The sequence below is a fragment of the Phaeoacremonium minimum genome (assembly GCF_000392275.1).
Source record: "Phaeoacremonium minimum UCRPA7 unplaced genomic scaffold PA7_03_scaffold_410, whole genome shotgun sequence".
Classification (NCBI taxonomy): Eukaryota; Fungi; Ascomycota; class Sordariomycetes; order Togniniales; family Togniniaceae; genus Phaeoacremonium; species Phaeoacremonium minimum.
The window spans coordinates 137,873-158,172 of record NW_006921312.1 but is presented as its reverse complement, the minus strand read 5'-3'; the positions used below and the strand labels follow the sequence as shown (position 1 = coordinate 158,172).

The 20,300-nt window shown below is 48.8% G+C and overlaps 6 protein-coding genes across 6 annotated transcripts; 2 read left to right on the top strand and 4 right to left on the bottom strand.

Annotated features, from left to right (window-relative positions):
- Positions 1-209: 209 nt before the first annotated feature.
- On the bottom strand, positions 210-1,574 carry UCRPA7_5340 (hypothetical protein; the record flags this gene model as incomplete). Its single annotated transcript, XM_007917887.1, has 1 exon — positions 210-1,574. The coding sequence occupies one exon, from the start codon at positions 1,572-1,574 to the stop codon at positions 210-212; it is 1,365 nt and encodes a 454-aa protein (XP_007916078.1).
- Positions 1,575-5,974: 4,400 nt separating this feature from the next.
- Positions 5,975-6,961, top strand: UCRPA7_5339 (putative ca2+-modulated nonselective cation channel polycystin protein; the record flags this gene model as incomplete). Its single annotated transcript, XM_007917886.1, has 2 exons — positions 5,975-6,124; positions 6,392-6,961. 2 exons carry the CDS (start codon positions 5,975-5,977, stop codon positions 6,959-6,961), a joined length of 720 nt encoding a protein of 239 aa, XP_007916077.1.
- A 2,800-nt stretch (positions 6,962-9,761) lies between these two features.
- Positions 9,762-10,337, bottom strand: UCRPA7_5338 (putative nudix domain protein; the record flags this gene model as incomplete). Its single annotated transcript, XM_007917885.1, has 1 exon — positions 9,762-10,337. The coding sequence occupies one exon, from the start codon at positions 10,335-10,337 to the stop codon at positions 9,762-9,764; it is 576 nt and encodes a 191-aa protein (XP_007916076.1).
- Positions 10,338-13,107: 2,770 nt separating this feature from the next.
- Positions 13,108-14,946, top strand: UCRPA7_5337 (putative secreted aspartic proteinase protein; the record flags this gene model as incomplete). The annotated part of the gene is made up of 4 exons (XM_007917884.1): positions 13,108-13,312; positions 13,365-14,273; positions 14,331-14,435; positions 14,876-14,946. 4 exons carry the CDS (start codon positions 13,108-13,110, stop codon positions 14,944-14,946), a joined length of 1,290 nt encoding a protein of 429 aa, XP_007916075.1.
- A 2,449-nt stretch (positions 14,947-17,395) lies between these two features.
- UCRPA7_5336 (putative short chain type protein) lies at positions 17,396-17,713 on the bottom strand (the record flags this gene model as incomplete). Its single annotated transcript, XM_007917883.1, has 1 exon — positions 17,396-17,713. The coding sequence occupies one exon, from the start codon at positions 17,711-17,713 to the stop codon at positions 17,396-17,398; it is 318 nt and encodes a 105-aa protein (XP_007916074.1).
- Positions 17,714-19,007: 1,294 nt separating this feature from the next.
- UCRPA7_5335 (putative aldoxime dehydratase protein) lies at positions 19,008-20,039 on the bottom strand (the record flags this gene model as incomplete). The annotated part of the gene is made up of 1 exon (XM_007917882.1): positions 19,008-20,039. One exon carries the CDS (start codon positions 20,037-20,039, stop codon positions 19,008-19,010), a length of 1,032 nt encoding a protein of 343 aa, XP_007916073.1.
- Positions 20,040-20,300: the final 261 nt, after the last annotated feature.

The window sequence follows — 20,300 nt, the reverse complement described above, 5'->3', positions numbered from 1 at the left end:
ATTAGGGGCCTAATAAGGCCAAAATATGAAATACGATTTATTAATCTAAGAACTAATAGTAAAGGCACAGTTGGAATGGACTTCCACTCATTCTAAAGGGGCTAAGGAAATAGAAAAGAAATATTTGGAAATTTTAATTCGTAGATGCATCCAGATACGCAAAACCACATTGCCTATGAGCCCTGAGTCCTATAGTCCTGAGGCAGTTTCTACTGGGTGTAACCGTACTCTGACATTTGCTTCGTTGCGAAGAATTCAGCGGACGGCCGGTATTGAAATGTATAGTTGTGAAGTTCACGAGGAGATCCGCCAGCACTGAGCTGCTCCCAAGATTCTGCATCCCATTCTTGCTTCTTTTTGAAGAATTTAATGGTGTCTTCATCAACATAAATTAGCTTGAGGAACGCCCAAGTATCAAAACCCTCTGGGCGATCAACTAGCACTTTGATTAGGTCTCGGTAACACTCGCTCTCAGTCCTACCGCCATGATCGGCTTCGGGGTGGCGCTTCGCAATACGCAGCAGCATTTGGCACACATATGGCCAGTGCTTCAATAACTCCTCATTCATGGTGGACTCCATCGCTCGAAATTCAAGAGTTCCATGGCCATCAATTCTGTCCAGGCTCTGGAAATTGTATGACAGGCGCTCCATCCATCCTGATGCAGGGCCAAGTAGCTCAATTAAGCGCTCCGTACTCTCTGTTGCCCAAATCTCACCCATCTTTAGAGCCAAAGACCGATCCTTCTGAAATATTTCATGAAGATACTTCTGGTAAAATTCGTCGTTTGGGTCATTCATATCTGCTACCGAAGTTGTCCCAAGCAAAGAGCATTTCTTCATGGAGCGGCAGTAAAAGTTTAGCGGTCTATTCTCTTCACGACGAGCTGGATGATACAGCTTTTCCAACAAATCTTCGGCTAACCAGAGCACTGTAGCGAGTTTCTTCAAACCATGCAGCCTGTGAGGCAAGCTATCTTCCAGACCGACATGCACGTGGAGACCACAGGTATCATTGATTCTGCACCGGATGTCCCATCGGACGTTGCGAGCAATTTGTCCAATAACCCAGGCATTTCTAGCGATGTCACTTGCGTGCTCAGAGCGAAATATTCGGGACACAATCTCGACAGAAACCCAACCGGCGTAGCTTTCGTCCTCAGAATAAGCAAATTCGTCTTGAACATAAGCACACTCGGTGAGACTCTGATCTTCCTTGAGGGTCCATTTCTTATGCTCCTTGTTGCCCGTTCCGTGGTATCCCATCATAAGAAGATCCGAAGACATGTGAATCTCTTCTGTTCCACTGAACAGATGGTCAATTTTACTTCGTATTTGGCGAAGGATGGCCTCCGAGGGGCGAGAGCTATACATAGCATCCTCTTCGGTTAGCTCAATAACGGGCCGAGGGTCGTTGGCATGAGGATCTGGCTGGCCTTTAATGATGTACGGCACAAGAAACTCCATCTCGATGCCGAAGGTAACTTGAGCATCAGTGTTGATCAGACCTCCCTCCGGAATAGCTCTGTGGACAGAAAGCTTGTCCGAGCTATTATCGCTCCACTCATACTTCATGGTGCAATTGCGAATAATACTAGATTTAAAGTCTCGCAAATGTAGCAAATCCTGAACGTACAGCTGGATAGTCTTGAATTTTGAGTTAGTGATCATAAACACAGCGAAAAAAAAGACCCTGCTTCTTATACTTCAACATTTTTATTGTGCGAGTCAACATGATCCAGCGTGATCTGTCAGTCTCCATCTGTCCATCTGAATGATTGACACTTCACCTTCTTAGTAACCGGAAAGATATCATAATCATAATTCAAGCTCCTGTAGTTTGAGACGAAAGAATGCTGTTGCTTGTGTTCATATAAAGTCCATGCCAACAAGATATGCGTTGGGCATGACATAGCCATACTTTGCCAAGTTGTCTATAGTTGCGGAAGACAGCGCATAATTTGACGTGTATGAATACTAAAGTAGCATCGCGGTCGTACAAAGCGCGTCAATAACTTCATGGTGTATGATTGTGTAAATCGTACAGATATTAGAAGATGTGTGCCAAGTTGCCCCTTTTGTTCTCATCTCGCGAACCTCCTTGTGAGAGTGTTTACCTAAGGTCGTTACACGACATGGCATAATACTCCTAGATACGATGAGAAGGAGACACCTTCGACATGCAGTAACATGAAGCTGTAGTATGACCATTGAGCATTATCCCGTCATTGATTTATAGCATGCGAAATGTATATATATTGTGCTAATGACCTTGCCAGAGACGCCATTCATATGACTCTAATCCCGCTTTGGCACTCGAGAAGGAGAATAGAAATTGTAAGAGAACCTGCTAGTTTCAAATGAAATCGCAAAGGTGTACGCAGATATATCTTGCGTATAAATCAATTAAAAAGTTGATCAAAGCTATTTCATAGTATATGATATTTCAATCTCCTGGACCCCCACAACTTTGTCTTCATCGTGAGGCGAGCCAATATACAGTAAATTATTCCCCTGATCCGATGCTTTCACTAAGCAGCTGACTATGGCCTGACTGTCGCCGAAGTTCACCTCGGAAGCACCTGTCCACCGTCCATCGCCGTTAGCAACAAATTCGACGTGGCGTTGTTGCAAAGGTCCCTCCAACTCATCAACGCTCAAGTTTGCAAGATTATCTTGAACATAGCCAATTCTCTGGTGTGAGTATGGGACGATATATATTCGTTTAACAGGACCCCGAAACACAGCCAAAACCATCACACCTCCCGAGAGGGTAGGAAACGCGAGATCGAGGCCCGAAGTCTGCACGCCGCTTAAGCCACATATTGCATCGTCCCAAAATTCGCGAGGCAGCACTCTGTTCAAACTCAGACGTGGGTCTATCCGGATATGAATAAGTTCCGAAATATAATCTCTATAACGTGACGCTGCGTTAGCTAGAGCGACTTGGCTAGTAACGATATAAATTGGCCGCTCCGACAAGGCATCGAGTACTTCGGACTTGGCGTGCTCAACGATACCACCGTTGTGGTCGACATCTCGAATAAAGGTCTCATTGCCGATCCTCCTTAGAGCTAAGGAATAAATCTTTTCCTGGCTCGATGCGAGGGGCAATACATAACAGAATCGCCCGATATCGGCACTCTTACGCTCAGGGCTGTACTTAAGGAGCTTGGTGGTAAGTTTGAGTCCTTTGTTGGTGATGACAAACTCTTGGTCTTCGTTACCTGACTGAATCGGCAATGGGTCTTTGAAATCAGAAGGCCAGTCTGCAAATACTCTGGCGAAGTTTGTTTGTTCACCCCTCGACCATTTCCACGCGAGTATACTCAGATCATTTGTGTTCCGCATTATCTCGTCTTGTAGACGCGAAAAGGCTCTTTGATGCTCACCGTAGATCATTGGCATGCTGATATCAAAGATGCCAAGTAAACAGTACGCAAGGTCCTCCGGCCTCGTGGTTGTGCGATGGCTTGCCCATGACAGCTTTTTTGCCACGGGGATCCTTAGTAGCACATCCATTCTTGTCCTCTGTTGCCCTGCTTCATCAAGGACAATCATGTCGACTCCTGTGATGTCAGCCAGAAGTGCCTTCATTTCACTCCTCTGTCCTCTGTATCCCCACCTGCTGTCGTAAAACTCGAGTGTCTTTGGCGCAATAAGCTCTTGTAGCGTCCATCCACGAGTGAACCAACGGCACTGGGGTAATGAAATTTCTATCTGGTCTTCGGGATCGAGGTCGGTCAGGTATGTGAAACAGAGGGCAGCATCTCGATACCAGCGAAACATGGAGTTGATGGCTTCTGTCAGCTCAGTACTGCTTGATTTGTTGATGCAGCACGTATCCACCCAGACATAGTGCAATCCGTGCTTGATTGCCAGCGCGCAAGACATCCAGACCTTGCGGTGGCCTTCTCTGTCCAGCAACAGAGGATGAAGCGCAGTGGCTGAGGACCTCGTAGTAATCTCCTCAAACGTCAACTCGTCCTTGCCCCATGTATGCGACAGAATCGCGTAAGAAGGCACTTGTTGCTCAAAGAAGATTTCCAGTCTCTTTGTAAGTACATTGATTAGCCTCATCATGGCGGGTGGGACGCAAGTCAGGACAGAATAGACGGCTGTTGCCTTGGAGATCTTCAAGAGCAAGCCAGAAACGACTCGGATGTAGAAAGACTTGAATTTGTATCGTATATTGTATTGTGTCTCCCACGAAATTGTAACTGACATTCGTCGACCTAGCTTTCTCAGGCCTACTCAGCTGGAGTCGTGCATATTTGTCCCTGCTTGCATTTTGGACGATACAACGCCAGGCAACAATGCCAAGCAACAATGCCAAGCAGCATTTGGCGCTGTGCCACTAGTCGGGCGGGGAGTATTTGCCCATGGGCCAGACTGCTCAAGTTCCCAGTACTTTGTGAAGAACGTGACCGAATTCGCAAAGACGCCCAATGATTTTCATACTGTGGTGAAGGCCCAGGTCCACGCCGCAGCAAAGCAGAAGGTAGCGGCTGGTCCATCAGTCTAGCACCGATGAAGTCATTCCGGGGCTGGCTGCTGGCTAGACATCTAGGGATGTGCAACGGCCCTGCACATACAATTCGCACGTGCAAAGCAGTTTCAGGTTCGAAAGCTACCTAGCTAGGAAGTAGCCTGCTGACGTCTCGTCATGTTCGCTCAGCTCAGATCTAGCATACCTACTCCGTGACGTACCGCACCTACGCTTTTCCTGACTTGCTCGTCGTATGTCCTAACTGCCATAGCAGCTTCTCAGAAGCGTCAGAAAACAGTGCTGAGGGTTATTTTCTTAGGCGATGTTCTCTTACTCTCAAAGTGCTGCACAATTACAAACACATTATCGGCCATGGGGCTTACTGTATCTTGTTCGTTCCTCCCTGTAGGGCGGAAGGGATGCCGGAGCAGGGAGGTATGCAGGTACCCACCTCAACAGAGTGGACCGCGGACCGCGGACCGTCCCGCTCGACTGTGGCGTGTCGGCACTACCGCAAGACATCAACATGAATCACGGCCATGATCAGATCCAGGGATATACATAGAGTTACCACCCGCTTCGCGGGCTAGCAGAAAGCTAACAGAACCTTTGCATTTCATTATAGTGCAAACGCATTACCTGGAATGCTGGCTCAGCTGGATACAATGGCCTAGCTCGTCTGTCCCGCGTGTCCCGTCCTGATAGTGTATAACAACGTGCCCACAACTCCCGCTCGACCCTACACAGCCCGAGATCAGAGGCAAAAACCAGTACCAACATTCCCTTGCCAACTGCTAGTGAGCTTGGATGAACTCATGGCAACGATTCCATGACGATTCGCTGAAGCTCCATACATAGGCCGGGGTGTATGCTGCCGGCATCCTTCCTCATAGCTCCCAGACATGACACTCAGCACAGCGTGTTCGAGGTTCCCAAGTCAACCCCAGTACGGTGAAAGTGGCTCAGACTTGAGAACTAGTAGAGGTCTAGAATCGGCGGGCCACTCCAGAAGCTCTTGTCATGCAGTTGTCATTTTTCATCATAGCTTCTCAAGGTAGTATAAAAGTGTAGGCTGTTTCCCAATTTCTGGTCGTCTCACAAATCCAGCATCAGGAACATCTTCTCCAAAGCTCTTCATCACTGTTTGCCTGTGTGCTTCCCAATAAACCCTCAACCCTATCACCATGGTCAGAGTGTCTATCTCGTTGGCGGCTCTTGGCCTTGCAGGCTTTTCTGCAGCAGCTATCTGCAACAATAATTGCGGTCGTCAGGTTGCTGGAACCGCCGTGAACAAAGTGCCTTACGAGACTCGACGGGATATGTGTTCGTCCTTCTTGGCGACCACCACCACCATCACTTCTGGGTGAGTAACCGCAGTTTATGCTTTTTCGGGGAGTCATCTACAATCGGGGCTTACGAATTTGGCAGCAGTGTCAACCACACTCCTACCGGGGTTTCTAGTCGAAATGTTCACTATCGTAACGCCATGTCGCCAAGCGTGACCGTGACCGGCGAGCTTCCGCCGTACGCAACGTACTGCGATGACAATGTCGAGTATTGGTCTGCCTGCCAGTGCTTCGGGATCACTCCGACCACTGTCACTGTAGTCAAGCCAACTCCCACCACCAACACCAGAGTAACTTCTTCAACTTCCACCACCAAAACTACCACCAAAATAACCTCCTCAACTTCTACCACTAGCTCTACAACCAAAGTGATCTCCTCGACTTCCACTACTAAAGCGACCTCCTCAACTTCATTTACTAACACTACAACTACTACTACTAAAGTGACCTCCTCGGCTTCCACCTCCACCATAATCCCCCTACCCACTTGCACTCTGGGAATTGAGTTTGCTCTCTGGGTGTTTAATCCAACATCGGCTGAGGCCACCATTCTCCAGAATGCCTATCGCGACTTCTCTTACCTGAACCGCAACTCTCTCCTTGGCGGCGCCACCCCCCTTCAGAGTGGCATCGTGTCTCAAGTTGGCTCGATTGAGCAAAGCAATTACGGGCTACCTCTGCAATTCGACGGCCTAACCGCTCCGGGCAACACCGCCATGCCCTTCAACGTTTTGGAGCATCGTGGCTATATCGTGCCTGCCGCGGCCGGCGACTACAAGGTTCTCTTTACCCTGGTGGATGATCTTGCAGCCGTCTGGATCGGCAACCACGCCATAACTGGCATCATCCTCAGTCAATCCGTCCTTAACGGTACCTTGGGCTCATACTCAGATTCCCCACTCACATACATCTTCACGGTCAGCCAGGCCGATGTGGGTAAACCCATCCCCATACGCATCTTCTGGGCCAACGCTGGCGGCCCGGCCGGTCATTTGTGGAAGATTATTGACTCTAATGGCACCGAGATACTAGGCTATGGTACGCCTAAGAACCCTCAGATTGTTGTCAGCTGCTCCGGCCTAGACATTAATGCCCCTGAGTGGCCTGTGTGGGGTACCGAGCTCTAGAAGTTCATATCATCCATGGTAATAGCTTAGATATACATTAGATTAGTTATCGATTCTACTTTTAGACTCAGAATTTGACTTGACTCAAGACCCTGCTGTATCCATTCTCTCCTTTGTTGACCCATATTGGTGATACTGATTGCCTCACTGTCCGGGGCTCGAATCGGGTGGAAGCAGGAAAGTAGCTTGCAAGACCCAACAATAGAGAAACCAATACTGCTACATCATTTATTTAGACAACCCTCAGTTACACATTATAACGAGATGAAGTCGGCTGAAGCAATGAGAATCTCAAGTTGAAATCCTCACTGAATTACAATATAGGAGAGCTTTCGGCAAGTCCATACTTTGCTAGATTGAAAAGGAGAAGAAGCACTCAAGAGACAGATGGTACTTCATGATATGAGGCGATGATGGTGTGATGAGCTTATTTCCATTGTAATTTCGAGTTTCAATTAGGACATATTCATCATCACATTATTGCTTTTCCAACCTCAATATGGCACATTCTCTGTCGAGAATATACACAACCTTCACTTTCAAGCACAAGAGAGTGGAGTTTATGCTAGACCAAAAGGAGTAATCTTTTTGCGACAGGGTTGATAGGCCAGAGCCTAACTGCTTAGCCTCAGAAGTACGTATGCTCCTATGCATCGTCACCGGTAGCAAGCGATTGTGGGGAATCTAAGCCTAACAAGTCTTGAGTCAGGGCGGCGCAAAAATGCCGGTAGGAATCTACTTAACCAACTTTCTCAGCTGTAGTGAACTTACTTTGTACCCGAACGAGCCGCGGCCTGCAGTGTTATAAAAAAGACGTCCGCAATTGCCATGAGGTATTGCACTCGCAATACGGTTACTCTTTTGGTCTGAGCGACAAAATATTGCGAGCCCACATGGTTAATCACGGGCGTTCCGGACGATGCAACACCTGCAGAGAACGACGCGTTAAGTGTGACGAGGGTAAGCCCAGTTGTCAACGTTGTCTGAATCTAGGACGCCAATGCGGGGGCTATCGAAAAGGACCTATCAAGCTGAGGATCAAGGATGAGAGTCACAAGTTTACCGATGCATCGATTCGACAAAAAGAGACAGCGAGCCACATTAGCGAGCTTGACCCTCGGCAAAGTCAAGTTGAATTGCAGCTTCCTCGCTCGCTTTCACAGCGCGACACTGCTGTTGAATTCTTCCTAACCTATTCTGTCAGCTTGGGTCGCAGCTTAGAGTCTACACGTGGTTTCTTTGAACTCATCGTCCCAGTCCTGGCCGCAGAACCTCAAGACTCACCGCTATCAGTCGTGATATCGGGTGTCGCTGAGAGATTTCTTTCGTTATGGTTGGACGGACCTAGCGGATTTCTATCACCCCAAGCATCACTCGTCCAAGCGCTTGAATGTCTTCGAACCGCAACCGAACATCCAGTTGAGAGAAGCAAGCCTAGCACGATCATTGCCGCATTGTTATTTAACTTCTACGAAAACGTTGCTGGTGTATACCGTGTGCAGAAGGTCTTACGCTATCATTATGACGGAGCAATGTCACTACTTCCGTTTACCGACTCTGAGCCCAGCCAACCAGACATAACATTAAGAAGCTACATAGCAAGGTTTTTGCTTCATGCCGAAGTTTCGTTTGCGCTGCGTGAGGGAAGACGACTGTCAAACCACACGCTCTCTTTGTTGGGCATCAGACATCTCAATGTGACGCCGAATCCAAGCTCAACGCTTGATGAGCTGGGCGCTAATATAGCCGAGTTGCGATCCAGATACACAAGCCTATCCACTCAAACCAACATCCCGTCTTCTTTCCCATCTTCCGAACAGCGCTTGAAGGATTTACGGCGAGAAGCAAGACTTGTTGAGGCAGATCTCCTGGCTTGGGCACAATCAGTACCTACTCATTGGCGTCCTCTCAGGCTTAGGAGCGGTCAGGACTTTGATGTTTCGATTGTAGCTTATGAAGGAGTCGCTGAAATTTATCCTTCTTGCCAAATAGCATCGATTTGGAACGCCTGGAGATGCTACTATCTGTTACTCGCACAGATGTTTCTCGCTTTCCCTAAGCACGCGATATCAGACTGCGAACATCCCTCGGATGACCTCGTCGATGCAGTCAGCTACCAAAATGTCCTACGGGGACTTGTCAACTCCGTGTGCTATAGCGTGCCATTCTTCCTTGGGAATCGAACCGGGGCATCAAACATCGACGACCTCACCAATCCAAAGATCTATCTCCCTAGCTATCATTCCCTTCCACGGGCGGACTCTCGGCGTTGTAGTATGGACCACGGTATCATCATGTCGGCAGACGAGCACCAGCGACATGTCGTGGCGCAAGGGGCGTGGCACAGTATGGGACCTCTCAGCCACCTTTTAACGATGTTCTCAGACGACTATGGCTGGGTGATGACGAGCGCTCTGGCACCTGGACAACAAGAATGGATCCGTGAGCAGTTTCTACGAGTAGCCACACTGCTACGCCTTCCTGTGGATGAAGAATTCAGCGATGAAGAGAAAGTCGATCTTCGCCTAGTTGACAGTGGTTCGAGGGCTGATCGTATAGCATGCAGGTTACGTGAAGGAATGAGTTTGATAGGAGGCATATAGACCGCTTGAATTCAAATAGACATATAATGAGATAACTCTACATGTAATTGAGAGTTATGGAGGCTACCCATGCGACTCCGCATGAGCTGTTGGATCTTGCAAATGTGCATGTTCAGCTATTCTATGAGAAGCCCCGGTATTCTTCGTAGTGTCATGGATAAGCTTGGAAAGCGTGTAATTGTACTCTGTTCATCAACTCATGAAGATTTGGCCGCATTTCTGATCCGGAAGCCTTCCAATATGTCAGCCTCCTGAGCCGGTGTTGTGAACTTGATCTCGATCACCGTCCCGTCCCTCTCCGCCTTGCGATTTTGACACTCTTCCTCAGTCACCCATAGATGGTTTTGATGCTCGTTTGGATCAAGTCTCACCGGCTCTGAGCTCTCGACTTCTGCCTCGAACGTGAACTTGCAGATTCGCAAACCGCGTCGGCTGAAGAACACATGACCCTCGGCCGAGCCAATTTTGCGGCCTACAGAACTGACCACCAGGCCGCTCTCCTCCCAGACTTCTCGCGCCATGCCATGGAGGATGCTCTCGTCGTCGAGATCGCACCCGCCGCCGGGGATCTCCCAGCGATTCGGCATGGAGTCATGGCTTGCTCGCTGAATTATCAGAAGCCTGTTCTCGCTATTGAAGACGAGAGCTCCAGTGGCTATTGCGTCAAACTCCTCATGGGAGGTGAGATATGTCTTTAGTGGAATGTTCAATGCTGACACAGAGTCGTGGAACGTAAACGAGAAAGGCGGCGCTGGAGGCGGGCCGCTTGTCATCTTTGTTTTGAATGATGCTCTGCTATGTGGTTATGTGATTTATTGTGAACGCGTTGTGCGTTGTCAAGTTGCAGTACGGGATCGTTGGTAGAAGAGAAGAGTCGCTGGTCAGTGTGGCGAGCTGAGTCACAGCGGGCTGAAGTTTGGATGAAGATGTCATTTTGGATTTTCGGCTTCACAGCCTCCACAAAATGGAGGCAGCGGATGCCTAGCGGTCGCCCGACTTGGCCGGCTCTCAGGTAAAACATGATTTTACAACGCTGAATTGCATGAAGCATCGCAACTAATGCTGAGCGCCAAAGGAGATAGAAAATCGCAGGACACTTTCGGTAGATGATTTACGCTCAAATTATTTGCTGGCGCTCATAGCGACATCACCGTACGCTGCACGTAATACATCGATGCCGAGCTGATGCACCGTCCATCACAGCCAATGCTGGCGGAATCGCGATGATTACAAATCCCTGCACGCAATTGACCGCGATGGCACCAGCAAAATCTGGAACAAGCGTTCAATTCCAAAATTCTGATGCTTCGAGAGAACGCAAAGTCCCGTGAGCTCTCGGATCATGGGCTTTGGAGAGGTGCAAAAAGATTAGCGTCCGCGGAGATATTGCACTGTCATGCTCGACCGGAAGACAATGTGCATTCTCATCCAAATCCTGTGATTCACATACTGCTCATTGAGTACAATGGCATCAATTAGAAAGTGCAACCTGAGCATCACTAGTACGTGTAAAACGGGATCTGCTGGTAAAATTTCGCAAAATGTCGGTCTTCTTGCAGGGCGCCGCCGTGACGAGTCCTTCCACGACAAATCCCGATTCCTATCTCTGGTCAAGAATTTCTTCGAGTTGTTTGACTAAGTAAATACAATATTATGATGGAAATGCCACGACAAAAGGGTAAGATCATAATCGAGATAAACGGCAAGATCTGAGCGTTTCTTCCGGGATCGCTTCCAATCGTCAATTGCTGTGCTTATCTCTACTCCCAACTCAGTTCACAAGCTCATCTTAGAGCTTCTAACTCTTCCAAACCTCCCAGATGAAATCTATGTCATAACTCGAATGTGACGCAAAATGTCTCTTTGTGAAGCATGCGCTCCGAGACATGTCTCGTAGACAAGCCCACGTCTTCAATTTCATTTTTAGACACACGGGCCGATCGTTTCGTAGATCCATGATCCAGCAACGTGCCAGCACTTCCACGAAAAACGATGAAATCCATATCACAGTGGCCCTGTATCGGAGAAAACAAAGACGCTGCTGCTCGTCCAGTTCCATGTCGTCTTGGCGCAAGAGTCAAGAATTGTTTCGTTTTGGACGATCAGCCAGCTTCTTATTTTAGACAATTGGCAGCCCCGCCATCATGTATACTGCCGGTCTTTTGATGAGTGACCGCCTGTAATGTGCTATTTCGAGCGGGCGGTGACTGCAGGTGGTCCTGGATCCTGAGACGCCAATGTGTGGTCCGGCGACTGCCGAGCCGTTTCCTCTCCTTTTATTTCCCCTGGCTGGTTGCTGGCTCTGGCTGGGACTCCGCTGAAATGTTTCCTGGCTGCTTCATCCCCCTTGCTAGTCTACGACGCACCGCTTTACTAGGGCTGGGCTCGTGGCCGCAGCCTCAAACCTCTCATTAATTGGCGACTCGTTTTGGGCCTAGTAGAGGCTACTGGTGCTCCAGACACCCCTGTTTCGTGTCTGATCACCGTCGTGGGCCGCTGCTTTGTCGCACATTCCTCCCCCAACCCTCAGCCCGCAGCCAGTGATGATGCGCCGCAATCTGTCTGCTGCGTCGAGTCGAGCGGTTTACAGAGAAGCCGCGGCCGATTCTGAGCCCACTGTATCATGCCTTTGCCCGTCTGACTGACTGCCTCGCTGTGCCGTGTGAATAGATGAATACAAGCGCGAAAAGGAGGATCGAGGCAAAGCAGATCCGGCGGCGGGTGCCCTGCATCGCGACGGCCATGGTCGACACATTCAGCCTGTTCGTAGGTTCCTTTCTGTTGGATCCTAGCGGGACTGCCATTGGCAAATCTCCTGCCAACGACCTGCCCAGGCCAAAACGTGACAGATGATGGGTTACAGGGCTTGCCATTCGCTGAAGCCCTCCAAGCTGGGCGAGCTGGGCGGACGAGCTGAGACACGAGAGAATTGGCAGGGTCTCGGCATCCCCTGTTAGTGAAGAACTAACAATGGAGTTGGAGAGCAAGCGTTTTGTCTTTTCCTTGAAAGCGCTCATCCGGCGTCCATCACTAACAAACCCACCCGCTAGAGCCTCGAGTGGCTTGGTTGAATGTAACGTCCAGAGCTGGTTCTTTCTCTAGTTTCGACTAACGTCCGGTAGACTGCAGTGTGCTCGCTTTCCTTTTTGCTCAAGCATCAATTGCTCTCTGGTGTTGTTTTGTTTCTCTTTCCTTGACGATCTCTTCTTTTCCTTAGCCTTCTCTTTTCCTCTTCGTCGCTTTTGGCTGGGCCTTTGGTGGGATGCGCTGGTATTGACGCAACGGACGCCGCGTGAAAGTGAAGAGAGAGACACCACCGATCTCATCCGCGAGCTCGGAGACTGAGACGGCCACGGGACGATCCATAGCTTCAATTCGCACCGCCAGCGATTCTTTCGTTCTCAGAACTGACGTGCAGGTGCCGGAGACGATTCTCTGCCGTCTAGTTTTTACTTTTCACGTTCTTTTATTCATTTCGTTCGAACGACGACCGTAGAACGGCCCATGCAGTCGCCATCGAGGTAGCGCCCATCTCCCACCTTGATGCCTTCCATGGCATCTTCCTCCTTCCTCCAGCTGTTGCTTCTTGCAATCACTGCCACTCTTTCAGCCGCGCTGCAAAACAGCTCCAGTCACGAGGGCTGCATTCATTTGCCAGTCATTCATTCAACAAACCCCGAGGTCTTTTCCAAGCGAGCGATTGCCGTGCAATTGGCGAACCGGTCAGATGTCGCCTACTATGCGAAGCGTACGGTAACCTCGTCTTGAATGCATTCTATAGAAACTAACAATTGCTGCAGTGGAGATAGGTACCCCTCCGCAACCCGTCTACGTTCAATTGGACACCGGTTCCTTCGAGCTTTGGGTCAATCCGACTTGCACGAATCTGGGGCTTGCAGATGCGAGGTTTTGCGAGGCGATAGGTTTCTATGACACTGCACAGTCATCGACGGTGGAGTCTCTGGGTACAACGAAAACGCTAAGATATGGAATTGGGGAGGCAAATATCACCTATGTGAAGGACGACATTAGCCTACCGGGAGCCACGAGCCCTATGAAGGCGGTGCAATTCGGTGTTGCAACATCTTCCGAGTCACAGTTTGCCGGTATTCTCGGAATCGGTTACGGACTTGGCTTGACAACTCGTTACCGAAACTTTGTTGACGAACTAGCTGCCCAGAACCAGACGAAGGTCAAGGCGTTCTCCTTAGCCCTGGGTGGAAAGGATGAGCAAGAGGGTGTTATTGTATTCGGAGGAGTCGACACCTCAAAATTTGCTGGATCACTTGCGCAGCTGCCAATCGTCGATGCCGACAAATCGCCGGATGGAGTACCACGTTACTGGGTTTCGATGGAGAGCATGGCGCTGTCGGCTCCTAGTGCTGAGGCCAAGGTATACACGAACAGCAGCTACGATGTGTTCCTCGACAGTGGCGCTACTTTAACATTACTACCTGAGACGCTCGCGAGTGAAATCGCAGCAGACTTCGGAGCAACAGGGATGGATGCTAACGGCTTCTACCCGGTGGACTGCGGCATTGTCGATGTAAACGGAACCCTAGATTTTGCTTTCAACGGAGTCACCATCAAGGTGCCCTACAGTGAGCTGATTAGGCAGTCGAACTCGATCCCGCCAAAGTGCGTGCTGGGTATCGTGCCCAGTTCAGACTTCACACTCCTGGGTGATACCTTCCTGCGCTCAGCATATGGTATGTGTTCAATGCCCTACCGATCTCCGATGATGTGTACCTAACATTAGATCATAGCTGTCTTCGATCTTGAGAACCACATGGTGTACATGCAGCAGTACACAAATTGTGGCTCGACCCCTGCTGCGTTAGCGGACTCATCCGCTCTCACTTCTCTAGTCGGTGCGTGTGCACCGCAGCAGCGGGAGGTGGATACGTCGAATGGTGCATCATCATCAACAACCAGTTCCGGAGGTGTCACAGCCACCACAGCCTCTACACCTTTAAGCTCTCCAACGACAGCGGGCGGTGCTGCCTCGTCAAGTCCTTCCAGTATACCGTCGTCAGGAGCAACAATGGCATTCCAGACGGGAGGAGTTGTAACTGTGGTAATGACAGCGCTTCTTATTGCGCTGGGAGTGTTTTGAGAGAGTGAAACTCCCAAATATGCATATTGCATCGTATATACTGCATGTGATGGTTGAGAACAACGTCTCAACCATGGCTCATCACGACTATCTGATGATTTGTATTCATGGCGCACCAAGAGTCGTCTCATACTTGGCCACCGAGCATGGCGTTTGAATAGATTTGAATAAAAATAATTGTGACTGTTCATTTAGTGCTCACGAAGCTGCTGTGGTTCCCGGCGCTTGGCCTTGATTCGTCATCCGACTTGATGATTAGTAAGTAATCGCGTGTGCTAGGCATTCAAGCGGCTTGCCAGACTTTCGCTTGATCGAGGATTCAATCTTTTTAACCTCGCCCACTGCCTCTTAGAATATAGTCATTAGCAGGTACATTCCAATCCCGGATGGTGGACTTGATCAGGCAGGCGGGCTTCGTCTGCAACACATGCAAGGCGGGTAAGAGGAAGTGTGATAAGGCGCTTCCAATATGTGCGCGGTGCGCAAGGTTTGCATTCTACCTTCTGTTTCTCAGCTTCTCCACATCTTCACAAGGATGAAATGGTTGATTGAAAGCTATAGGCTAGGATTGACCTGTCAGTATGAAAAGGCAGAAGGCCCCCTGTCCACGAGTGGCATAAATTTGTTTCCGAACGCCAGCTTAGATGCCGACGCCGTCCAACGTTTCTACGACAATTTCCAAAGAGATAGAGAAACTGTACGAATCACAATAGACACCTATTTTGAAACGGTGCATAAATGGTTTCCCATCATCAATGAAGCACGGTATAAGCAAGGCTTGCACGCCATACCATTCGCGCACAACTCCGATGATCTGCTACTCTTGCTGTCTATGCATCTCATCACACAGAGACCTGATTCCAAGCCATCCATGAATGACTGGCTTTATAGAGCGGTAAAACAGTTGTGCCACGCTATTATTGCTCAAAGTCCCGAGCCTGCGAGATTGAAAGTGCTCCAGAGCAACGTACTTTTGGCGACCTATGAGTACGGCCACGACATGATCGATGCCGCGAGTCTCACTAACGGCATCTGCGTGTCCATGGCTTACACATTAGGATTGAACACGCTTGGAATCCTTAAGCAAGGCGATGAGGAAACACACTGGGAATCGTATGAGGAGGAACGAAGGGTTTGGTGGGCGGTGGTGATCAACGACAGGTTTGTTGAGATCTGTACAATTGACGTGATAGGCTCTTAACGATTCATTTTCAGAATATTCGCCATCGCAAAGCCGCCTTATCGGGCCCCGATGACCGTTATTTTCAATGAAGACAGCGTTGTGTCAGAGATGCTCAGTATCGAGCAAGGAAGATGCGGTAATACGCTCGGTGTCCCTCTGTTGCAGTTCTACCAGCAAATACAGGCTATTATCATCATGGGACAGGTTTTGAACTTGATCACAAGATCAAAGCCCCTTTCAGACTATAACCAGAGAGAATTTGCGAGGCTTGACCTGCAAATCCAAAACCTAATGAAAGCCTTGTTTGACCCGGCAGCTGGGCTGATGCTAGCTACCTGTGAAGCGCTATCCATACACAGGGTGTAAGCCCTCTCTTGATTTCTCACCCACATGGGTCATCATCTGAGCTGACCAACAGATCCTTCATGGTACTACACCAATGGCAAGCTGGTCTGGTCAGACCTGAGGAAGATTCGGATATCACAGCGAGGTCCTTGATGGCTATTAAATCTGGTGCTACCATTACGACTCTTGCGTGCGAGGAATTTTTTCCACAAACCTCTCCCGCGCAATGTACAGCACATCATCCTCAAACAACGCAAGCTGTCTATCATGCTGCAAGAACAGCTATGCAGATGGGTCAATCCTTATTTAGTGCGACAGCGGTTGAGGCGACAGTGAACATGCTCACCACTCAGAGTACACGATGGAAAATTGCTGGTATGTTGACATATTTTACATCTGATTATCATTTGCTGATATATGGCAGCAACGTACTTGGACAGGTTGGCCGCGGGAACTTGGTGATGAGAGGCGAAGAACAAGAGTGATAACTCACGATATCATCAAAGTATTGGAGCGGCAGACGAGGAATTTCAGATCGGTAATTACTTTCAAATATAGTGATTCAATGGAAAAGCATTATGCCCGTACTCCTCCGCTGGCTAGAACGTACTGCCCAGTCATCCATCGTGAGAGAGGGGATACCATCATTAAAACCACATCGGCGATCTCCTGGGGTTGTCCCGCTCTTTCTTCCAGAAGAAGTCCTTTGCTGAGTCTGGATACCACATCATTCCTCAATTCACCTTCAGGAAACCATGTGGCGGCATCTGACATGGTACCACCCGGTGCGACTGTATTGACTCTGATGCCTTTGGATTTTCCCAGCTGTAGTGACGCAGATTAGTAAGTGCACCTCGGTAGGATATAATTCTTTCTGTATCGCGAATTAACGCACCTCGACTGCCAATGCGGAAGTCACGAAGTCCTGAGCAGCTTTGCTAGCCCCATACGCCGTGACGCCACCCACAATACTATGCGTAACGACAGTACTAATATTCACGATACTACTTCCCCTCGGCATGTACGGGACAGTAGCTCGTGACATGTATATGGTGGTGAAAACGTTGCTAGAAAAAGCCTCTTGGAGCTCAGCCGGTGTCAACTCCGTCGTCAACTTGCCTTGAGCAACTCCTCGACCTGCATTATTGACTGGAGTGGCAAAAACCGTTAGTCAATGTCTATTTAGGTCAAAGAGTTGGCCAGATCGTACCTAGGATATCAACCTTGTCTGTTTCGAAGGCCTCTAGCGTCTTTTGTACGAGCTTCGCGGCACCTTCAGGGGTACTAATATCGGCTTGGACAATGGTCGCACGGGCACCAACGGCCTTGAGTCGTTTTGCAACCGTCTCTGCACGGGATGCGGATGCTTCGCTGACATAGTTCACAGCTACATTCGCACCGTTGCGGGCGAGTGCTAGAGCAATGGCGGCACCGATACCGTTTTCGCGGCCGGAACCAGTAACGATAGCCACCTGGCCGGCAAGAGAAATGGTATCTGCAGTCATGATGCGATATGAGAAGAGCTGGCTGAGTAAATATTAAGCAATCGTCGATACTCTAATCTAAAAGAGTTATTTCTATTCTCTACTACTGAGAAATATCCTAGACTTGTAGACTTGGAGACGAAGGACGGCCTTGCCTTATATAGACCTCCCGAGTGTCGAGTGTCGAATAGATACTGAAATTCATGGTTAACACGCAGCAATCTAAGGTCATCCAACCATGGAGCTAATCTATACATGTTCGTAATGCCGGGTCTCACACCATAGGCGTATCGGTCGACTGAGCCGTGTGGAAACACGGTCTATAAATCACCCCGACTTTCGCAGCCATGAAGTTGCTTTGTAAAACGCACCATCTCTGACGTATCTAGAGAGGCTCGGTTAAGAGGCTGGGGTGTTTAGACATGAATTCAAGTCAGCAATGCTAGCTCAAGGGCCAATATTTTCGTTGAACGACCTAATTTCGGGGCTTGACCGAGGCTCATGTTCACCTAAGGCCAACACGTTTACGTGATTTTAAACCCAATGTCTCGTATCATGATCTACTATCGTTTCCAAGGTGCAAAAGCCTCAACGGTAGTAGTCATCTAGCCGGAGACTTTTACATACTACCTGGATATATCAGTGGAAAAATGCCATTTGTCTTACTGAATCCGACCGTCTCATTCCGGAGATGGAGATATCTGCCCGGAGGTTATGACAATTCACTCCTGAATTTTCTTGCTACCGAATTTTGATTGGAGCAAGTAGGTGAAGGGTCACAGGTTAGTCAGCTTGATACCGTCTGCGGCTGCAGGTGCGGGTGCCGGCGTGCGGATGCAGGTGCGGATGCCAAGGGGAGGGCGTTGTGACAGGGGTTACCCAAATCTGTCCTAGGAATAAGAAATACAGTATAACCTGTCTTAATTCCTTTTACAACTCGGATTTTATAAGGTCACGGGTAGCTAATTAGGTTTAAATCGCTATATTAATAGAACACCGCGATGTACTGAGTTTGAACAGACCAGGCAATCACTCGCTCTAGTGGCTAGCTGAGTTCTCCTTCTATCTATTCGCAGCAGCTATCAAATGAAGATCTACCCGGGCTGTTATGTGCTGCAAGCCAATGGGAGTGCTAGACGCCATTCGGTAGTACAGTGCGGTATTGCCTTTTTACAAAAATGGTGACCACCACCCAAGCTCGATACATTGCTAAGACAAATTGCATAATAGAATCGTGATAGGTGTGTTATTTAGATGTCGAGATCGACATAGCTAAGATACGTTAAAAGGAAATTTCGATGTTGCGCTTCTTTCCCTACCGAGTTGTGACCTTGCTTTTGATAATGCCGCTTTTATCGTATGCCATGAAACCGGTACCCTCCTGACACCCGATATATTCCGCTTCGATCTCGTTGCCTTTCATGACGGATGTCTCCTCCCAAAGACATATCTTTCCAAGTCCATTTCCCATCTTACCCACGGGGCAGTAATCGTCCATGAACTTCCTTCGAATTTTGAGATGGCCCCTATTGACTCGGCCAATACGTTCAAACTTCTTCATATCCAACCAGTAAAACAGCTCGATTTTCCTGTTGTGATCTAGGTTGATAGGCCCACTGGTTCTGAATTTGCCAAATTCAGGTACGTAACCCATTCTAATGTCAAGCAGCCCATTGTCTTTCAAGTTAGCACCCAGGTCGTGCATCCACCCGGTCACAAGTTCGTCAAATTCGTTGAACCAGTGTGTCCTCTCCTCGTCAACCATCTGAGCATGATCTTGGCCCTCAACAAGGAAGCATATATTATCCGGTAGCTGAGTTATGATCGTCCGTCCAGCTCTAATCGCCTCACTACAAGGATTCCGCTCTGGAATTTGCGCTAGAGCCGAAGAGAACTGCTCCTCTGGTGTTGATTCTGGAAGGCGATCTCGTAGGCAGCCCCAGTACCCAATCTTTTCGCTGAAGGTTTCCATATCTCCTAAGCCGTTCACTCCGTTCTTGAGTTCTTTCGTGCAGGCGTTTTGCGTTCGACCGACTGATACGGTCAAAATCTCACGCCAGATACCAGCATCATCCGGAAGGTCTTTCCAGAATGTCGCTACAGACGTGCTGTTCCACCAATCGGCGTACGTTTCAGGCCACCAATACGACAGCCAGATGTGTGCATTCAATCCGTCCTTCCCAGGAACTATTATGCGGTCAAAGTGAGCTCGCTTGTTGATGAGATTTCCAAGCATGGAGATGAAGTCTGCTTGCCGACCAGTGGGCTTTTCGCCCTGATATTGCACCCCAAAGATGGCATAGATAAACTTTTGGCCAGTGCTGCTAAACTTGGCGCGGAAAAACATTGCTGCAGTTACGAAATGATTTGAGAAAATTCTAGCAATCAGGGGCCTGTGCCAAACCTTGTGTGATCTAGATTCTCTGCAAGAGAAAAATAAGGAGCTAGATTGAGAGCACGTACTGACTTGTCAAGGGGATGGCCACAAGTTAAATGCTTCTGATCATGGATTTATCAACACTCCATGACTAAACGCTGGCTTCTATTTGTCGAGGTCCATTGAATTGCATTAGAATCGTTGTCATCTAGATCGCCACTAACAGTCACA